The sequence below is a fragment of the Musca vetustissima genome, unplaced genomic scaffold, assembly GCF_032173495.1.
Source record: "Musca vetustissima isolate MV318-11 ecotype Yass unplaced genomic scaffold, APGP_CSIRO_Mvet_v1 utg10841, whole genome shotgun sequence".
Taxonomy (NCBI): Eukaryota; Metazoa; Arthropoda; class Insecta; order Diptera; family Muscidae; genus Musca; species Musca vetustissima.
In genome coordinates this window covers 301,795-325,675 of record NW_026883530.1, presented here as the reverse complement: position 1 = coordinate 325,675, position 23,881 = coordinate 301,795, and the positions used below count along the sequence as shown (strand labels likewise).

At 31.8% G+C, this 23,881-nt stretch overlaps 1 protein-coding gene across 4 annotated transcripts in view; it reads left to right on the top strand.

The window, feature by feature from the left end:
• Positions 1 to 23,648, top strand: part of LOC133330463 (gamma-aminobutyric acid receptor subunit beta) — a 108,757-nt gene extending 85,109 nt beyond the window's left edge. For 3 of the 4 annotated variants that reach the window (XM_061538897.1, XM_061538899.1, XM_061538901.1), the window contains 3 exons: positions 3,964 to 4,248; positions 22,764 to 23,299; positions 23,474 to 23,648. In XM_061538897.1, coding sequence (XP_061394881.1) covers positions 3,964 to 4,248; positions 22,764 to 23,299; positions 23,474 to 23,638 — 986 coding nt within the window. In that variant the 3' untranslated portion in view covers positions 23,639 to 23,648. The remainder of the gene's footprint in view (positions 1 to 3,963; positions 4,249 to 22,763; positions 23,300 to 23,473) is intronic. The other variant, XM_061538898.1, reaches the window with a different exon arrangement.
• The last annotated feature ends 233 nt before the right edge of the window (positions 23,649 to 23,881 follow it).

Here is a 23,881-nt window from a genome sequence, read left to right as displayed (position 1 = left end):
ATTAATCACTTAGTAAAAAAAGCAATATCTTTACTATCGAAATATTAACAAATCATTAATTCATATATCATTAATCTATGAAAATTAGTTCAACTAGCTACATACATACAAACATAAAGTAACTTGTAACTTATTCATTGTTATTTGCCTATCATCATTTTGTATTGAAAATATCTAATAAGTAATTTAGTGACATTAGCAACAACAATTAATTCATGGTATCATCATCTAGTCCTTACCCTCTTGTGTCAGGAATACAAACAAAAAAACGCAAATCAAATGGAAACAGGAAATCATCGTATCGTATCAATACATTACCCAAAACCCAAAAAAACATCGAAACGCCCTCCCAAGCATGCACTCATCTACTTTTCTAGACAATCAACTTTTGTACTCGGCTCTCTTTCCGCTAAAAAAAACACAAAGTTTTCTTTCTGCCTTTGGCTTTTGTCCATCTCTGGAGCAAAGCTCTTTTTGTAACACCGTTGTGATAATGCAAATCGCCCAGTAATTTAAATAAAAAAACAACAACATCGCTGTCATTAACATACATACCTCGTACCCATTAACAACAATAACAATAATTATCTATGCTACAAATTCTGATATGAATTTATGTTGAATATTTAGATATTCTGATTTTTTAGTTTATTTTTGAAGCACAATTATTTATGATCAGTTTTGTTGAAATGTTTTTTATAATTGTTTTATTGTTTGTAATATTGTTGTCAACCAAGGTCAATTTTGCACTACCAATATACATATGAAATATAATAATAAATTAAATTGAAAAAATAACAAACTATATGAAAAAATCACATCATATAAACAGAAGTAGTTATTGTCTGAAATTAACAATTGCCAATTTTATAAAAAAATATCTTAAAAAAGCCTTATTTTATGTACTTATTTTTATTTTTGAAAACTCCATGTTTGTACGGGCTCTTGACATTTTCAAAGCTCCACGCCTACAAAATCTTATCCAAAAATATTTTTAAAAAATTCGCGCCTAAAGCGGCTTTTCAAAATAATGTCCAGGACTGTAGAACTTCTTGACAAATATTTTTAAAAAATCTGCAACTTAAGCGGTATTTTGAAATAATATCCAGGCCTATATAACTTCTACTATTGTTAGGAATTACTAGCCTATAGGTTGAAAATATATTTTAAAAAATCCACTATAAAACTATTAAACTTCCTAAACAAATATTGTAAATATCCAAGCTAATTGATTCATGCCTATAGAGGCTTCATAAAAAATATTTTTAAAAAATTCAATAAAGGCTTCTTAAAAAAATATTTAAAACCAGTGAACGGAGCAGTATAGCAGGACGGGACCGACCATACACCTACACAACTACCACGAAAATCTAACTTTCAGCTGCTTCTTATTTTGAGACTGAGCCATATTTCGCGATATTTGCATCCTCTTGAGCGATTATAGGTCAACAGCTTCACTTTCTAACCCTGGAATATTTTCCAAATTTTGTTTTCCCGAGATGAAAACATAAAATTAAAAGTTGGTCACTTTGGGTTTTCGTTGATTTGACCCTGCAAATACTGACGATCATCGTCTAAACAGCCGTTTGGTCAGATCCCCTTCACCACGTAAAATGTGTGACGTTCTGAGTATAATAATGGCCTCTAGAGCGACTAGAAAATACGACAGAAATAACTGTGGCCTGTTTCGTGTTTTCAAATTAAAATAGACAGACGGTCGGACATACATGTCTAGATCGACTCAGCTAGCCGAGATATGACGATCGGTACAATTAAAGGTAGGACCAATATTTCGCAGCGTTGGGGCTGCAAAAAGCTAAAAAAATATTTTTTAAAAATCCACACTAATTGAGGCTACTTCCTTAAAAAATATTTTTTTTAATCCACGCCTTTAGAGGCTACCTAAAAAAATATTTTTTAAAAATCCACGCCTTTAGAGGCTACCTAAAAAAATATTTTTTAAAAATCCACGCCTTTAGAGGCTACCTAAAAAAATATTTTTTAAAAATCCACGCCTTTAGAGGCTACCTAAAAAAAAATATTTTTAAAAGTCCTTTTGAGAGCCCTGTTAAAAATCCACGCCTTTTACTTATAACAATATTTTTTAAAATCCACGCCTTTAGAGGTTACCTAAAAAAATATTTTTAAAACACCCACGCCTTTAGAGGCTTCCGAAACAAATATATATTTTTTAAAAATCCTCGCCCTATTAAAAAAACCCTCGCCTAAGGAGGCCTCCTGAAAAAATATTTTTAAAAAATCCACGCCTTCCTCAGAGGCTTCTTGAAAAAATCCACGCCCATATGTCGTCATTGAAAAAATATTTTTAAAAATCCAGTTCTACAGAACTTCTTGAATAATATTTTTAAAAACTCAATACTACTGAACTTCACGGCTATAGGTGGACTTTTCAAAAAATATTTTTAAACAAATTCACGGCTATAGCTGGACCTTGCAAAAATATTTTTAAAAAATCCACGGTCCTTGAAAAAAATATTTTAAAAAATAAGAAATAATTTTAAAAAATCCTAGGTGGATCTTGAGAAATATTTTCCAAAACTCCACGCCTTTGGTAGGACTTTGAAAAACATTTATTTTAATACACACCTTTAGGAGGACATTGAGAATTTTTTCAAAAATTCCATGTCAATAGGAGAAACTTGAAAACATATTTTCAACAATTTCACGCCTATAGGAGGACCCTCAAAAAATATTTAAAAAAATCCACACCCTGAGATGGACTTCAAAAAATATTTTTAAAAATGCACGCCTTGAGGTGGACTTCAAAAATTTTTTTTAAATCAGCGCTTTGATGTGGCGTAAAGAGGCTCTTCGAAAAATATTTTGGAAGTACTTTGCAAATACATCTGACCTTTGTTGACAAGAAAGAAATTATTTTTTTTATATAATTTTAATTTAAATATTTTTTCATGGAATTGATATCTAAGTGGCTTGAATATAAATCATAACAGTGGCTATCAAATACGACAGGCATTTTGTGAATTTTTGTGGCTTCTTTTGTTCCGCTGTTTATGTAGCCGCAAAGCCTAGCCTTTTTATTTTATTTAATTTTATTTATTTATTTATTTATTTATTTTTTTTTTGTATTTTTATAAAAATTCGCACATCAGTATTTTTTTGGTATTCTTTGTTGTAACCACATTGCCACCTCACTAAAATATTAATCATTACAAAATTAGTATTAAATAGTTTCATTTTTGTTTTTTCATTTGTATCAAAAATGTTTTGATGTTTTGCACAAAAATGAAAAATTAAAATTTGTTTCTGTTAAGCTTTCTCATTAGCTCATTTGTTGATTTGTTTGAAAAGTAAATTTTATTAATTTGTTTCTAATTTAATGCAAAATAAGTATTTACTAACATTTGTGTGTTTGTATGAGTGTTACAACTACTACTACTAATGCCTAAAACTTGATAATCTCCTTTATAAAAATAAACCCTAATATTTTTTTTCATTAAACCTTTTTTTAATTTTTTTATTTATTTTTTTTAATTCAAATATATTACTTTGTATGGTTTTCTTTTTTTCTAAAAAATAAAATTGTCTTATCAAAAAAAAACAAATATACAGTGAATTTGTTTAAGAAAATTCCTTGTAATAACATAAACATTATTTCTACTCTACTTTTTTTTGGCTACAAACTTCAAACCAAATAAAAAATCACGGCGTTTTGTGTACTGGATTTTGTTTGATACAAAAATAACACAAACATAACAATGAATCAAACATATTTGGATACAACCCTGCTACGACCCTCCTCACCCTTGTCTGCCACAACGATGTCGGGTGTTTAATGTCTGATGTTTGATGTCTGCTGGATATGGAATTTTAAAAAAAACGAAAAACAAAAACCAAAAAACCCCCAATTGGATTATTTGCAACAAAATTATTATTAACAAACAAACAACAACTACAACAAAAAATAATATTAACAACAAACAGGAAATTATTCGCGTTTGGCTTGCGAGATACAATTTGTGCGCTCTATGGGCTATTATCTTATACAAATTTATATACCCTCTGGACTGATCGTTATTATATCATGGGTATCATTTTGGCTTAATCGTAATGCTACACCAGCCCGTGTAGCTTTAGGTGTCACCACTGTGTTGACCATGACAACTTTGATGTCATCGACAAATGCTGCGCTGCCGAAAATTTCATATGTCAAATCGATTGACGTCTATCTAGGAACATGTTTCGTGATGGTCTTTGCCAGTTTATTGGGTAAACAAAACAAAACAGAAATCTATTTTGACTACTTTTTTCTAACTTTTATTTTTTACTTTAACTGTACATGTTTAACGTTCTATATGTGTATAACCATTTTGAGTTTTCAAAAACTAAAAACAAAAGATATTTTTTATTTGTTATTTTAATTTAACACTACTGTACATTTTTTGTGTTTTATTTTATTTTTGTATTATGTCGGTGTACATTTTGTAGAATATTTATAAACAACTGAACGGACGAACGAACGAACGAAACAAAAAATATTTGACGTACAAAAAAAAATTGAGCAGTTCGTCTATGGTTGAGTAGAATCCTGTTGAAGAATTTTTAAAACTACAGGATTTTTATGAAATTAATTAGACGTAGATGCTCAATTTTACATAGACAACAACAAACAATAACAACCACTCTCACCACTACCACTACTACTACTACCACCACTATGAACTAAACACTCCAACTCTAGCTCTTTTTCTTCCACTATTTCTAAACTTTACAAAAGAAACTTGGCAAATTTATGTGTTCCGAACGCAATATTTGCTGGTTTCGAATATTTGTTTTATACACCAATCTAATTAATTACACATACACACAGAAATAAATAAACATAATTTTCAAAAAAAAAAAAAAGAACTTCAACCCAATGGAGGAGCCTAATCATATTAAGGCTTATTGCTGTACAATAACAACAAATAGTTTAAACGAATAACCAATATAAACAATTTTTTTTTTAATTTATAGTTTGAACAAATTTTAAGAGGTTAATTTTTCAACAATTATTTGGTAACCGGTTCAATTTGAATCCGTTAATCGGTTATCTATTGAACACGTAAAATATCTATTTAATTTGGGTATTCTATTACGTTGCAGACGTGAACCTAGTAATCGATTACCAAGTGATCGCGTAAACTATGTAATTTTAACAAATAATTAGAAGGGTAATCGGTAACCAAAAAATTTTTTTTTTATATATAGAACACATTAAAAGAAAAAATAGGTTGTATGACGCTAAACTATTCGATTTATTGTACCGAACCGGTTTAAAAAATAAAAAAGTAAGTTATGCAAAATCGTGAATATTTGGAAAGCACTTATTTTTAGTACTGACTCGTTCAATCGATAAATTTATTCCGGTTATCCAAAAAAAAAATTAAGTCTTATTTTTTTAAGTTGGACATTAATTATATTGACTTTTTCAAAATTACTTGAATGTAACCAGTATAAATTAAATGTAACAAGTTATTCTATTCTAATATTAATTTTGAGTCAAATATTTTATTGCCTTACCATTTTTAAAGAAATAATAATCGGTTCAGTTTGAAACGGCCAATTGGTTATCAAAAAATTTATTTTTCTTGTATTTTTTTAATATAAAGAAAAGCAGTGAGCGGGGCAGTATAGTCGGACGGGGCCGACCATATGATACCCTACACAATTTCCACGAAGAACAACCTTGACCGACTAGAGGTCAACAAATATAACTAATATTTAGTGCAGCCCTTCTAATTACTGGTCCAGATTTCCTTCACCGTGGGTTGTGTTATGATGTTCGGCTTTCAATTGTAGTTATAGATCGACTCGAAAAAACACAACAAATTAAGTTTTCAGTCCACTTCATCCCAATATTATTATCTGATCATTACCGAAAATTATAGGAGATGTTCTTGACCATACCTGGATCCTCAAAGCGATCAGCGCTATGTTTCCGCCCTCTAGTGTGATAATGGGTTACTAAAAAATATCTAAATACGTAAGCACCAGAAAATATTTAAGTGTAACTCCCACATCCGGGCACATATGACAATACAATTGGTATCAATTCAAAGGACAACCACTCCTCTTGGATAAAATATCAATTTCTCGGGTCCATTTGATCCGCTAAATATTGACCGATCTTTTTTTAAAACTGACATGCTTATTCTTTGTCCCGATCCCCTTCTCCATGTAAAATTTCGCAATGATGGGGCAATAACAATAATTGCGGCATCTCGAGCGACCAGAAAAACCGACAAAAAATTAGTATTGGGTCCATTTCATCCCCTAAATATTAACCGATCTTTAGCAAAAACAATAGGGGTCTTCATGGGCCAGAACCCATCCTACATGAAAAATTTCGTGAAGATTGATTCATAACTGTGGCCTGTATCGTGTTTACAAATTATAATAAACAGACGGACGGACGGACGGACACACATGTATAGATCGACTCAGCTAGTCGATATATGACGATCGGTATACTGAAAGGTGGGTCTAGGACCAATATTTCGCGGCGTTACAAACTCTTGGGGCTGTACAAAGCTATAATACCCTGACAACATAGTTGTTTAGGGTATAATTATTTTAAAGCTTATTTTTATGAGTTAGTGTCATATTGGACAGATTTCGAATCGGTTACCAAACAAATAATCTTTAATTTATTCTACCTGCATTGCAAGTAACCGGTTAATAGATAACTGTGTTCATATACAGAATTTTTTTTATAATTTTTAATCGATGTTTTTTCTGATAACGAATAATAAACATTTGATTATTTTAGAATCGGGTAATCGGTTACCAAAAAATATTAAGGACTTTTCTTCACACAGAAAATATTGATATAAAATTGAAGCTTATACTAAAGAGGTTAATTCATATTGAATCGGTTACCTGTACTACAGGTAACCGGTATTTATTAAATAAATTCATAAGTAAAACATTAGTTGATAGATAGTCGAATGACCGGGTAATCGGTTACCAAAAAAATATTAAGGATTTTTTCGCACAGAAAATATTGAAATAAAATTGAAGCTTATAACTAAGAGATAATATTGAATCGGTTACCTGTACTACAAGTAGCCGGTATTTATTAAATAAATTCATACAAATTCACACAAATAATATTAATAAGTTATCATTTTTTAACTAATAACAGAAAATCAGTATTTTTTAAATCGGGTAATCGGTTACTAATTCAATTATTATGACATTTGTTTAGTCTTAATTTTCAAAGAAAATTGTTTATTCTGGCTCAAGTCATTGAATACTAAAAAATGAAAAATGAATTGGTTAATCCACAACCAATTATTTTTAATCGCTATATTTTGTATTGCATAATCAGTTACACAATATTCGATTTTTTTTATTATTCGAATATAATAACATTACTTGTATGTATTACAAGTAACCGGTTATTATATTGAAATGAGTCGGTTATTCATGTCATTTTTTTCGAAATTATTAAATGTTGTAATTAAAAAAAAATAATAATTTTTTTACCCCTTGAACAAGTAACCGGTTACTTAAAAAAGAATTTTGAGGGGAGTTTGTGAAGTAATATTTGTTAACAAAAGTAATCGATTACTCCATTGACAAGTTATCGTAACAAAATAAGAATGGTTTAATTTCAAACATGTTGGTTATTCGTTTAATAGTGTATCACACAAACTAAGCTTTTTGCTAAACAAATTTATAATTAAAATTAAAACTAAAGAGCACTCCATTACAGACATAATATACACGGAGACCCACACATACACACACAACACACCAAAACATATACAACAACACGGAAAAAAATCTAACACTCTAAAAAAAGTTTTCTTAAGATCTTACAAGCCCGCAACAAAATTTCTTTTAAAAAATATTAAAATATTGGTCTTACACATCCAAATTTTTACGTTGGGCGCCAAGGTCCCTTTTTAAGAAAACTTTATGCCAGACAAAACAAAGAAACAAACAACACCACCACCCAACAGATTTTCTCAACACATTTATTAAAGATGCAAAACAACCAAGAAAAAGGCTTAACATCAAATGAACAGCAAACAAAAAAAAAGAACACTTTTCTTTAGCAAAAAAACAAATCTCTTTTTTCGTATTTGTTTCTTTTTTAAAAACAAACTAATAAAAAGAAACGTCCAAACACCATCATTCAAAGAAAATAAATACAAACTTATTGTTGTATGCGACATTCTGGATTTTTGAAAACAAAACGAAAACAAAAACTTATCAACAAAAAGAAAGAGTTACGGGCCATCACTGAATGTTTTACTCTAAAAACAACTATTTTTTTTTTAATTTAAAAATAACAAATTATGACCAACGCACACATACACCACAATGTCCCATATATATGGGAATATTGCCTTCAAACACACACTCGAGCAGCCATGGCACACGCCTCAAGCAGAGCAGCTTTCAACGAAAATGAAATAAAAAACATTTAGAATTTTTCGAAAACAAATGAAATTGCAAAAAAACCGATTCGCAACAGATAAGCCAACAGAGACAGACATCCGACTGTTAAGCAAAGTTAGATTATGACATGTTTTCCCCACACTGCCACACGAGCTGCAATAAGCAGATGTGGAGTGAATTTAATGAAAAACTTCAAACCCCTCCTGCAACGAGAACATAAAGTGGCCCAAAGCTTTTTTTGCTGTCTGCTTAAAAAAGGCTATGGATCAACTTTATGTTGAGCAAAAAAAAAAAAGAAATAATAAATGTGGGAAAATATGGCATAACCTGCAATGATACCCTGATATCATATACGCCCAGCTTCCGCCTATGACAAAAGAAAAAACAGAGCTAAGCATTAAAACCAACCAACTGCGTAAATAAGCCAAAGGGTAGTTCTACACTGCCAACAATCTCGTTTTCCGCTACTCCCCCAAATGTCCTCTATACCAAAAAGTCCCACTTGCTCACCCTTTCCCTCCGTCAACAAAAATACGTATTGCTATCAGGTATGTATTCCATTAAAAATAAAGCCAAGATCTCATGCGGAGTTCCAAGGATTTCCTAACACGAAATCAGCAGGCACTTGCACAAAGATCCTAGCTGCCATATCTTCTCCATTAGAAAAAAATAGAAAAAAACTCAATATTTTGCTTGCCACGCCATACACTTGCGTCACTCTAAAGAAATCTCTCAGAAAAAAAAACAAACAGTAAGTACATTTGCAAAAAACCAAAACAGACAACCATGTGATATATATACTCCAATAATATCACGTGTCTGCCGCAATTAGTTTTCTTTAACAAAAAAAAAACAAAATGGTACAGGTATCCTGCTTTCTATAGCTTTTGGCGTCGTTCCAGCGGTTATCACCAGATATTCTACGCACAACGACATTATCATCACCATGCAATCAACGGCAACTTCCCAATTCCCTCAACAACAACAACAACCAAAAAAAATTAAATATTTATCTATCAAAATTAGCATAACAATCACATTACGCCATCAATGTTCCAAATACCAACATCAAACTACAACAACAATCAAAAAGGGTAATTAATATATAGTCGGAACTTTAAAGGGTCTGATACTGAACAGAACAACAATAAAAACTCGGTCTAATTGGTTTAAAGGGGTAGCAAAATTGAAATGAAAGCAAAAACATAATTTTGTGAAGACTTACCAGAACTTTTTTCTTAAAGTAAATGTGGTTACTCAGTAATCGATTACCAAGTAATCGGTTACAAAGTAATCGTTTCCTAGTTATTCGGTTTCTCACTTTATTAAACTTTTATTTATTTATTTGTGAATGAAGTAAATACTCGTCTTGTGGTTACTAAAGAGCCGGTTACAAAGTAATCGGTTACCAAATAATCAATATATAGTTGATTACTAATTAATATAAAAATCAGTAATCATATTTCCAAGCAAATCAATTATTTTTTGAAAACAATAGTGGTAACGAAGTAATGGGTTACCAAGTAAACCATTAGCAAGTCATCACTTACCAAGTAATTGGTTACTTTTTTATTAAAAGTTATCTATGAATGTAGCATATAAAATCAAAATGGTTACTAAGTAACTGGTGGCAAAAAAAAATTGATTTAAAAGTAATCGTACAACATATAATTCTTAAATAACTTATTTTTTACGCCCTATGAATGAAACCAACTTTTTAAATTGGTTATTGAATAATCGGTGGTGAAGTATAAAAGTATAAAGCACTCGACTACCAAGTAATCAATATCCATTTAAATGAAATCTTAATTTGATAATAATTGTTATTGATATCTAGTGTAACGATCTTCTTCAATTTATTATTAAAAAAATATTCGGTTACTAATTTTTAACCACGTAATCGATAAAGCACTCGACTACCAAGTAATCCATAGCCATTTAAATGAAATCTTAATTTTATAATAATTGTTATTGATTTCTAGTGTAACGGTCTTCTTCAATTTACTATTAAAAAAAGTATTCGGTTACTAATTTTTAACCACGTAATCGATAAAGCACTCGACTACCAAGTAATCAACAGCCATTTATCAAATCTTAATTTGATAATAATTGTTATTGATTTCTAGTGTAACTGTCTGCTTAATATCAATATACTATACAAAAGAAAAAAGTAGTCGATTACTAATTTTTAACTGAGTAATCGGCTACTTACATTACCTATTACATAAATAAAAAATCCTCATCATCAATATACCTTTTAAAACATTCTTATTAAAAATTATTAATTAACTAAACAATGGAATTGGTAATCACTTAAACGGTTACCAAGTACACAATTGCTAAAGTCTTGTTTAGTTATATTATTAAAAAAATTAAGAATTTGAGATTAACAACTTAGATAATTTTATAGCAATTAATATACAAGTTATTAAAATCTTTACTTGTGTAAATGCAAGTAATCGGTTTATTTGTGTAATCGGTTACTCAAAAAAATTGTCACTTATTTCCTTTAGTAAAAAATAAATTCCAATCTATTTGTGCACAATTAAATAATAAAACGAATAATAATACAAAAGTAACCGGTTACCAAAAAAGCGGCCATCAACGGTCAAACATCCTGTTTTTATATTTTTTTCGTAAATTCAAAAAGTCAAAGTAATCGACTACCAATTTGTCGAATCTAAATTTGAATTTAATGGTATAAAAACCGTATCGATTAACATTTTTTATCAATCCTTTTATTAATAAACATAGTAATCTTTGAATATCTAATAATGAACGAATGAAATAATGAAATGAAAATAATATAATACTCCAATTAGACCCTGAGTTTCGTTGTAACCTAAACTGAGACAATTCACAAAAACACTTTGCATATCACAAGAAAAAAATGATCTAATATATTCATCTAAATTTTCTTAAATTCTAGGTTCATTACTGTCATAGAACAAAACAAAAAAAAAATACAAAACAAATTGGTATTTGGGGGATTTATCAAAATTATTGCACATTTGGACCACTCATTTTTGGAGGTATGTATGTACGTGTGTTCACCCTTTCAAAGAATTAATGTGAACGTAAACATGACTTTTTGTTCAATACAGTATTTCGGTTCTTAAGCATTTGTATCATTGACGTCTATGGATTATCATTATTTTATTCATAATTTACTTTGTAAAAAAAAAACCTTAAGGCCAATAATATTTACAAATTACAATATGACAAAAATGAAATATTTTTTATATAGTTTAGCTTAGGTAAAATGCATACACAATTTAAATGATATTTATTATTTAGATTTATTTAAATGGTTCCAATTGAAAATATATTTTTCACACAAACTACAATACTGCGATCTTCGGTAGTTATAAAACATAGGTTAATATTAAAAACACCAACTATTATCAATATTTTTTATAATTTATATTTATTAATATTTATATATAAAAAATTTAATTGACTAATAGTTTAAGATAATAATATTTATAAAAATTAACCTAAAGTTATTGTAAATTGAGAAATGTAGCAAAAATAACAGGTAAGTTTATTGCCAAAATATTTTTTTGTCAGATTATAATATTGGATAATATAAAACCTGACTATTCTTAAGATTAAACTCAAACAACTACAGGATAAAAAAAAATATTTTTAACCTGTATTTAAATTAAATAGTATTTTAATTTAAATATGTACTATTTTTATTTTTTTAAATTAATTTGTTAATTAAATCATACTTAAAAAAACAAAATAAATATTTTTAATTTTAAAATATTTTTTAATATATTTTTACAATTTACGAATGTATGTATGCGAAAGACAATGTCAAATCAAATTCCTAGAAGTAGTAGCAATATATGTCTTGTTCTTCTTAGCTGGCTTGTGACAGAACGTTTGTTCCATAAACCGAGTTTAAAAAAGATTTTCAGGCCCGTCGGTCTTGTGCGCAGTTTTTCCAATTCTAAAGACCATTTTTGTCAATGTTTTCTTCCACATGATCTTTCCATCTAATTCGTGGTATTTCCCTTCTGCGTGAACCATCAGCTGGTTCGCTTTATATGCCTGGGGTATCTTCATCCATTCTCACAACATGACCTAGCCACCGTAATCGCTACAGCTCGATACGTCTGACATGAGTCATGGTTAATTCGACGGCCATATTCACCGTCAACGCAGATCGGCATATAGATCTTTCGGAGAATTTTTTCTCTCAAAAACTCCACGAGCGTCTTGTAGAGTTTGAGTTTGGTCTGGCGGGAGGTGACATTGTTTCTAAACTGCTTACTTAGACCGTAGTAGCACCTGTTGGCTGAATTTCAATACCGATGTCATTTGTTTTATTTATGGCGGTAACAAGGTATATAAAATAAATTGACTACCTCGAAGCTGTAGTTCTCAAGTTCCACAGTTTGTCCGAGTCTACTGGACGTCTTGCGTGTTGATACCATCAGCTTGGTCTTCTCGCCGTTTACTGTCAGACCCACATTGGCAGACTCCTTTTCAATTTGTTCGAAGGTGGCTGTTACCGCTCGCAATATTCGACCAGTTATATATCGATGTCATCGGCGTAGGCGATTAACACATGCTGTATGATGTGCAGAGTGTCATTTATGTTCACATTTACATCTCGTATGATCTTTTCTAGCAGAATTTTAAACAAGTCACCTTGTCTGAATTCTCGTTCGGTATTGTAGGGCTTCGAGACGTACTTTCCGACTTTAACTACTGATCTTGTGCCAGTTAAAGTTATCCTACATACGTGTATCCATTTTGCAGGAATGTCAAACACGGACATGGCTTTAAACACCTGTCGAATGCGGCATTTTAGTGGACGAAATGGTGGAATGTATTTTTCGTGGATCTTTTCCGGTATTTGTCGCAGTGTGAAAATCTGGTCTGTAGTGGATTTGCCAGGTCTGAAGCCGCATTGGTATGGTCCAATAATGTCATTGACCATTGGCTTCAGTCGTTCACACAATACGCGGGATAGCACTTTATATGCGATTGGCACATATCGTATTGCCTTCCTTTTTTGCACGAGACACAGGATTCTGAGGTTCCAATCAATGGCCATGCATTCCAATGGCCAAATTGTACTAATCAGTTGATGCATGCTCCTGACCAGTGTCAGATCTGCTCCTGACAATCTTGAATAGTTCGAAAAAGATACTCCAGAACCAAATAGAGATGACGATATAGATTGTTCAGCAATTAATCGGCTGAAGAATAATACCGTCATCTCTATTTGGTTCTGGAGTATCTTCTTCGCCGTTACTATTTAATTTGCAAAATGCTCCTACCAAATCCTCAACAGCTGTATGTATCTGTAAACATGATGTCGATTTGGTGTTTTACTGGCTGGTAAAATTTCTGGACTTCATTCTGACTCCTGTACATCTAGATTTGATCACTGTTCATCCGTCTTTCTTTTGAAAGTACACTTCTTCTCTCTACTTTTCCTTTTGCATTGCGTGTTGCTTCTCTCTTTTGCATTGCGTGTTGCTACTGTCTGCAGGGTTGCCCTATACGCTGCATTTTAAACACCATTAGCATTACGACACTTCTGATCGTGCAATGGGTTTCTTGATGGTGGGCTTTGGTACTCAATTCTTGCTTTAGTGCAGTAGGTAGGTAGTGAGCAATTCATAGCCATTGTGATTCTATATTATTATCGGGACAAGTAGTGCATTCGTCAAGCAAGTGAGTAAGGTAACCGGAGTAGGCTTCTGCTATCTGTTGAGTTTGTAGCTTTTAGACATCGAGTTTCCGTGTTACATTAGATCGCACCTTTGCTGCTACATTAAGACGAGTGCGAACCTTGGTTGCTCGTCAGATCGATCGAACGTCTAAAACACATCATGATCAATTTGATTTCTCATTGCTTGATCAGGAGAAATCCAGGTGGCCTTGTTATATCGAAATGCTTGAATCTGGTGCTTCTAACTACCATGTTTTTGCTGCCGCAAAGTCAACCATCCTCATGCCGTTGTCGAATGTTTCTTCATGGAAGCAGAATTTTCCGATGGTGGGGCCCAAAATATTCCCAATAATATTCCTTTCCGATTTTTGCATTAAATTTCCTAGCAGAGAGATTTAGTCTTCCGTCGGAGCATGAGTGCAAATAAGATTGATGTGGAAAACTTCGCTTTTATACGGATTATATCAATTCCCTCATCTACTGGGGTGTATCTGAAGACGAGGTCTTTTATTCTCCTGTAATATCAGCTACTTACTTCTTGAGTACATCCGCCAAATCGGAAACTGTGCCTGTTCTGTACAACGTTTATATGTTTTCGGGGTTCATCAACATTAGGGGGGTTTGGTTTTCTTTTTCGTTGTTTTTCATAGTTTAAGGGGGTTTCCGAGTGTGGGAAACTAACCGGAGCATGGTATGATTGGTAAAATCTATTATATTAATTACAAAAGATATCAATCGCATACATATCTATGTGTGTATATAGAGGTGTAGCACGAGTTATATATCGATTTGACAATATACTTCTCTATATATTAATTCGAAATATACTATAATCATTCTAATTTTTGTTATTGATTTTTACAAATTTATAATTTCGATCATGATGCAAACCAAAATTTCCCATTTATTATAATTGAACAAAAAGTCATGTTTATGAATTCTAATTTAATTTTTGTGTTTATACATACTCATATATACCTCTAAAAATAATAAAAATTATAAAATTTAGCAAAAGTTAATATAAATGAAATTATTAGATTCAAGACTGCATTGCAGTGTGGTACAATTATTTATCATTTCAAGGGAATAACTATTTGATAACCATATTTTTTTCAGTGGTTTAGAAGTTTATATATTTTAATACAAAATTGTATTTGTTTCAGAGTTTATTTATGAGAAGGATAGGATATATCCTTACATTTAATTTTTTTTAATTAGCAAAATAGGTCTATAAACACTGTGTCTACTAAGGCAAAAAAGTTAGTAATGGAAATGACGAATGTATATTCTCATATATATATGAAGTAGTTCTTCAACACAGACTCGTGCATCATTACAATATTATTTATACTGTAGTTTTTCGATATAATGTCTAATGAAAATGTGAAAACAAATTTAAAAAATAAAGTTTTTGGTTTATTTTGGCTTTCTCAAAGCGTGGATGCCCGAAATGGAATTGTTGGTACTATTAAAAAGTCTTTGGGCAATTTATTATTTAAAAAAAAATAAAGCAACAAATATTTTTTTAAATCGCAATAATTTTCTCTTCCCGAAAATATAATACCTCTCACCCCCATTATAGCTGCAATACTTTTTTCTAAGTGGTCTCATAGTTCTTCCTACGATATTCGTAAGAAATGCAAGATTATTATTCTGAGGACCCTGCATAAAAATTTGATTTTTACTTCTACAGTCCTTCGTAAATTTTTTAATAAAAACATTTGCACTTCCCTATTAATTTTTGCATTAACATTTACGATTTTTATTCTAGATTTTTCTCTGAATAACATCAATTTTCAATGCTCTGACAGTCCTTTAAATGTTCTCTTAAAAAGTACCAGGTTAATGACCCAGACAGGCAACAAAAAAAAATATTTTGCGAAATAGGGTATCGATTATCATAAAATAAAAAAAAAAACTTAATGAGCGGAGCAGTATTGTCGGACGGGCCCGATCATGCGATACCCTACACAACTCGAGCATGCGATACCCCACACAACTACCACGGTACTCTAACTTTCTTCTGATGTTTATTTCTTGCCTGGGCAATATTGCCCGATCAGCAACACCTCTCGAGGTCAGCAACACCTCTTCCTTACACTGACATATTTTCCGAATATTACTAATATTCAGTGCAGTCCTTCTAATTACTTGTCCATATTTCTCTCACCGTGGGTTGTGTTGTGAAAAAAATCACAAAAATAAGTTTTCGATCCATTTCATCCCAAAATTATTATCTGATCATCACCGAATATTATAGGCGTTGTTCTTTACCATAACTGGAACCTTCTGAAACATTTCAAAGCGATCAGCGATATATTTCCGCCCACTAGAGTGGTCATGGGTTGCTAAATAATAGCTGAATATGTTAGCACCTGTTATTATTTAAGTGTAATTGGAGTATCCATCCACTCCTGTTGAATATATTCTATCAACTTCTCGAGGAAGGACATAGACGTCAGGAGTAAATATATACGCCATGAAATACAAATTTTGTAATTTTTCACACAAAAATCTGGGTCCATTTAATCGGCTAAATATTGTCCGATTTGTTTTTCTTCAAGTAAAATCGATTCCCGATGTTCGGGCCGTAATTGCGGCCCCTGGAGCGACCAGAAAAACCAACAAACATTAAATATTTGGTCCATTTTATCCCCTAAATATTAACCGATCTTTACCAAAAAACAATAGGGGTCTTCATTGGCCAGAAGCCATCGTACATGCAAATACGTGAAGATCGGTCCATAACTCTGGCCTGTATCGTGTTTACAAATTATAATGGAGAGACGAACGATCGGACGGACGGAAACACATGTCTAGATCGCCTCAGCTATGACGATCGGTATACTTAAAAGTGGGTCTAGGACCAATATCTTGGGGCTGCACAAAGCTATATCTATCTGTTCTAACATCTGTTCTTCAAAATCAAAAGTATTTCCTTAAAATGCTTCAAAAAAATTAAAAATACCCCCGACTCTTGGTATGTCCATAATTGTCAATAAATTAGTCTTCCGAAAATGTAGCAAAAAATAAAAAAAATTAACATAGAATTCGATTTATTTGACAAGTCTTTAAGAAATATTCATACCCATTTCACGACATTCGTTTAAAAATCTTCTAAAAAATCCAAGATATAATTTGAAGAACTATCTTCAAATATTTCAAAAGCCCCCGAATTCTACCCCTCATTAGCTATACATAAAAAATTAAGATTTAATAATATTTTCGTGATAGCCTATCATAAAAATTTGAGATCTTTGTACCAATTAAACTACCCGCATCAAAAAGTCCCTCCAAAGGGTTTGAAACAAAAATAATATTCTGTTATTTTAATAAACAGCGTTCAAAGAAAGCCATACCAAAAACTAAAATCAAATCCTCAACTAAAAATATAAAGTATTATTATTTTATATTTAATTCAAAATAAAATAATAAAAAAAGAAACTATTTTGCAATTAAAACTATTAAAATACGTAATTTCAACGATATTTATTTAAATAAATATGTGTGCGTTTGTCATATGGAAACATCGTTAAAAAAACTAACATTCCAACACAATATTTATTTAATACAAAAATATACATCGCATTGTGTCAGTCATTAAATCGAAAAACTATTGTATAACCTCGATATTTGAGTTCACTCCAGCGCTTTTCCAGGTAAATCGACATTTGAAGTTGATACGAACTACGTAGGAAAAAAATCAAAAACACCACACCATCACTGGTAATCCTTTCTTTTTTTATCAAATCAAATCAAACCAATTTAAAAAAAATGTGGGATATAGCGCCCATACAATGAGTTTGTATCTGTTTCTCCGACAATAATTTTCTTTAAGTGATGGTTGAGCAAAAAAACAACAACAACAAAATCAAAAAAAAATACAAAATTTGCAATGCATAACAAAACAAGAAAATCCAGCTAAAATATTTGCTTACACAAAAAAAACATACTCCTCCTGCCTACAATTGGCTATCACAAAGACCAAAAAAAAAAACAAAAGCTTAGTAAACCGAAAAAACCACAACAACAATTTCCACTTTCTATATTCTGAATTTCTTTCCAAACTCTATCCATTCATTACAATTGAGCGACAAAACACCATTATTCACTCACACTCTCTATCTGTCTATCTCTTTCAAAACTTTCAAACTCTTCGTTTTATTTTTTCATTCGGTAGTAGTTTGTTCTCCTTATTCTTCTTCTACTTCAAACTAAGTAGATTTTTTTTTCGTTATAACTCTTTTCGCTATTCATGTGTAAAACTCTGTCCTTATTCTCAATGTGTAAATTGCCTTTTTTGTTTCTTAAAAATCATATTGTATCATAGTTACATACATATTTATTTGTTTGCTCACCTTCATCTTCATTCACATACATTGTTTTTAATTACTGCATTTCATGCTTCTTCTTTTTTATGATTATTTTAAGTTTGGCTTTTTGTCTATCTATTTCGAACTATCACCAAGTCTTTCACTTTCTCTTCACTGCATCACTCTTGTCTTGTACATGCGTATGCAACTTCATTCACACATACATACATCCATACATGTCATGCTTACTATATACATTCTATATTCTACATTAAATTAGCCGAATGTCTATTTTTTTTATTTCCAATTTTTCTTATTGGAATTTTTTTGTATTGTAGTGTCATAGTTTTCTTTTTTTATTTTTAAATATTATTTTATTTAAAAGAAAATTCGTAAGTGTTTTTTAAACGTTTATGCTGTAACAAAAGGGAACATAAGAGAGAAAAAAATATTGAACAAGAACAACATAATTATTTTGTAAATAAATCTCACTGTGGCTTAACGATACTTAATAGCATACATTTAGGGGCATGGGTGCGTATACGTATTGGATGCTTAATAAAGCAATTCATCATACGCCCGCCTGTTCGACTTTGAATTAAAATAGTGTAGTAAGGTTTTAGAATAGAAATATGCAAATTTGAAAATATTGTATATAAATTTTACGATATTTTGCAATTTCACATTTATAAAAATTAAATTTGAAACAAAAAATATAAATATAATATAACATTTATAGCAAATCCAAATACAAAAGCGGTAACGAAAGAAATAACTTTTGAGCTCACCAATTTTCTCAGGAAGAAGTTGTTTTAAATTTTTCTTTCTATCAATTAGAAGTCAAATTTGCGTCTGAAGAAAAATAAAAAAGAAAAGCTTGTCGAAATTTAGAATCGTGGATCCATTAATATAGTATAGTATACTCAAAAATATGCTCAAATTATTAAAATCATATTCTCAACTATTATACTATTTTTAATTTGGAAAATCTTTTAAAATTAGTCTTGTAGAATAGCGATTATTAAAAACAAAATATTTCCAGTGTGAAAACGAGTATAGAGACAGGTTCGTCTATATGATACCCTACACAACCTGGCAATATTTCGAGATATTTGCACCCTCTGACCCATTAGAGATCAACAGCTACTCCTTCTTAACCAGTCATATTTTCCGCCTCTTGTTTATCACGGGGTGAACATTTCCTATAACAAAATCAGTCATTTTACACAAAAAAGGTTTTGATGGTTTTATCCGATGAATATCGACTGTGAAAACGATTTCAAATTTTTTGATAATTACAAAGGATTTCCAAAAAAGTATTATATAGGGAGGGAAACTTTAAGATATGTGTATCGACGTTATAATAGTTTAATGATACCTCTCTAAAAGGGGGGGGGGGGACAATATTTTCCCTCTCTAAGATATTTGAAAACCTGTGAGCGGAGTAGTATAGTTGGACAGGACCGACCATATGATACCATACACAGCTACCACAGAGCTCTTAGTTTCTATATTCCGAGCCTGGGTAATTTTTGCACTCTCTTAACCGATATTTGCACTCTATTAACCGATTTAAGATTAAAATCTCCTCCGGGGGATATCGATTTTCCAATGAAAATTTTGTAATGTATTTAAATGTCTAGAGCGATGAGAAATCCAGCGAAAAATAAAGTTTTCGGTCAATTTCATGCCTGAAATATCATCTAATCATTGTCCTTGACCATAATTGAAACTCCGTACAAAATTTCAAACCGATCAGAGATATATTTCCGCCCTCTAGTGTGGTAATGGGTTACTAAATAATATACAAATAATCACCTGTAAATGTGTAGGTGTAACTCCCACATCTGAGTATATACGTCAATTGAATTGGTCATCCACTCCCCCCGGGATATCAAAAAGTCTGGGTCCACTTGACCCGCTAACTATTCAACGATTTTTATCAAAACAGGCATGTTTATTATTTGGCCCGATCCCCTTCTCCACGTAAAATTTTGTGATGTTTGGATCATAATTGAGGCCTCTAGTGTGGTCAGGAAAACAGACATCCCCTAAATATTAGCCGATCATCACCAAAAACAATATAGATCTTCTTTGACCAGAACCTATCCTACATGCGAAATTTCATTAAGATTGGTCCATAACTGTGGCCTCTATTGTGTTTACAAATTATAATAGCCAGTCGAACGGATAGACGGACAGAGACAGTTCTAGAGTTAGGATTTCTCGAAATCCTTGCATTTTATGTATATGGTATCATTGGCAATATTACTGGCATTACTTAGAGAAATATTTTTGTCTAATACGTTAACCCAGTCGACTCTCTGACCCATTCAGAAGCCCTTTTCTAAAAAGTATTAAAACCTCATTTAAAAAGGGAGCTATAGCAGGTCAGAATATTCTACAAAACTGTTCGCCATCAAGTTTCGCTATAACTCTCAGAATAGGCCAAAACTAAAAAATCGTGATCTTCGGGTCATAATTGTGGCATTTAGAGTGACCATAAAACCCGACAGAATTCGTGACAATAATGTGCTTTGAAATTTAAAAGGTGGATCTAGGACCAATTTCTCTGGGCCTTACAAACTCTTTGGGCCCCAGAAAGCTATAATACCCTTATAACTGTGTTGTGTAGGGCTTGTTAGCCAAGTCTATCTCAAATAAAAAAACCTGACTAAAACTGGCTTAGATGTTGCATAGTCAGACACCTATGATCGATTTTCTTGTTCCATAATGTGAAGAATCCCGAACTTGGTAACAAAACTGTAGGGCTTGCCTGCAAAGTCTACCTAAAAAAATTAAAAACCTGACTATAATCCCTTCGAGGACCCATTATGACTAGAGCCAAAGTCAAGGTATACAAACACTTTGCCAAGTTCTGTTTTTTTTTTTTTTTTTTTTTTGAATATTGAATGTAATGCAATTATGATTTCAATATGACGCCTATTAAATACTAATTTTCTTAACATATAAATAAAAAGTTGGATGAGTAAGCCGCTTTGAATCTGGGAGACGAAGTATATTTTCCTCTGTTTCTTAGATTAAATTAATTAAAACTTGTTTCCCAATTTCTGGAGGCCTTATACACAATCTTATGAGATCATATCACCCTCTAAAGGATTCGTAAGTCGGCAATACAAAAAATACTTCTTTTCGGCGAAGTCTACATTATCTACTCTGCCGCAAGATCCATAACAACACACGGGGAAAATCTGCCTTTGTTTCACTGATACCAAATTAGGGTTTGATTCTCTCTTAGAACCTGAATAGTCTTTAACAAAAAAGAGGTAAATTTTAGAGAAACATAGACTGAAACTTGTCCAGAAAACTCCGCAAAAAATACTGGAAAAAATTTTACTCAACTTCTGGCTAGCAATATATAACAAAATCTCAAACTTTTATCTCTAATTCTAAATTAGAGCTGGGATCCAAGGAACCAGTTTCCAGTTAATAATTGTTCGCTTTAGGTTTTTACGGATCAACTAAAACTACATCAGAATTATTCTACCCCGAAGCAGATTCTTCTCCTTGAGGAAGTCTTTTTTATATATTTCACGGCTATTTTAGAAAGCAAAATAATATTTTTCCACAGTGAAATAAGATTATTTTACATTCAAATAATATTTTTTTTTTAAATTAAATAAGCCAAAAATTTGTATCTCTTATGTTCCCCCTATAAAACTCATTGAATGTTCAATGTCAGTTATTTCTATATTTTCGTTTCATTGTAACTTTTTTGATTTGCTTTTCTTTGAGTTTGTTTCAAAGTGTTATTGAATAACTAAACCCTTAATTCGAAGATCATTGTTATTATCTTAAACATTTGTCTTTTTCTTTTCACATTATTTGATAACCAAAAACCAAACAAACAAAAAAAACCCCGAAATCAAAAACAAAATGTTTTGAACATTTCTTACCAAACCCAAAAAAACAACCAATCAACGGCTTTATCCCGCAACAAAAAACTTCAAACAAAAATCATAACAAAAAATCGAAAAATAAAAATTGGAACCACTATTTTGGAAAATTTCACAATTGGATGCATTTGTCGAAAACCCCCCAACATTTACCCACATCCCCCGCCCCCGTACATTCAATAAATTTTTGATTGGTTTAAAAAAAACATCATCAACTGCTGCCTTTAACGATTGATTTCATGATCCCTCAAAACCAAAAATACGATAAAAAAAATAATATTCTACCAATTCAATACCAAAAAACAACAATTCAATTAAAAACAACCACAATTTCCATAACAACAATAAAAAACAATTCAATTTTCCAAAAAAAAACTCAATTGATAAACAAAATAATAAAAATAATAGAATACGCCACTGTGGGCTATATGGCAAAACGAATTCAAATGCGAAAACAAAGATTTATGACGATCCAAAAGATGGCTGAGCAAAAAAAGCAGCAACAACTTGATGGGGTGCAACCGCCACCCAATCCAAATCCGAATACGGTGGTGGATCATGGCGGACATGGGCATGGTCATGGCCATCACAGCCATGGTCATCCTCATGTACCCAAACAAACAGTGAGTAACCGCCCAATTGGCTTTCAAAATATGCAACAACAAAATATTGGTGGTCGCGGTTGCTCGATAGTGGGACCCTTGTTCCAGGAGGTGAGATTCAAAGTGCACGATCCCAAGGCTCATTCGAAGGGTGGCACCCTTGAGAATACTGTCAACGGTGGACGTGGTGGCCCGCCCGTTGGACCACATGGCCCCGGGCCGCAGGGACCCCCCGGTGGACCGCCAGCTGGCGGCGGTGGAGGTGGAGGAGCACCGCCCGAAGGTGGTGACGCTGAGGCCGCGGTACCAGCTCACTTGCTACACCCGGGCAAGGTAAAAAAAGTAATTTTATGTCGCCAATTGTGTACCCCCGCCAAGAACATTTATATTAACTAATGTATTTTTTTCTTCTTCTTCTTGTTCTTCTCATTCTTGCGATATTTAATTATTTTTTTATGATTTATTATTTTTTTCGAAAATTTTGATTTTTTTTATAAAAAATAAACTAATCTCTAGGATATTAACAAGCTCTTGGGCATAACACCATCGGACATTGACAAATACTCACGTATTGTGTTTCCGGTGTGTTTCGTGTGCTTTAATCTCATGTACTGGATTATCTATCTGCATGTCAGCGATGTGGTGGCCGATGATTTGGTCTTGCTGGGCGAAGAAAAATAAAGTGGGACAAGAATAACGTCAGCAGCAACAACAACAAAACCCCAAGAGGTTTGTTTTCAGCGTCAACACTGCTATCTATCTATCAAGACTATTGCTATTGCATCATAAGAACAACAACAACAAACATCTATGCGGACTACTGGAAAAGCAAAATTCCAAGATAAATAGCAACAGCAATATTACAATGCTTCAATGCAATGAAAAATAAAATTATCCTTTAAGGATAATTCAACGGCTCATTAC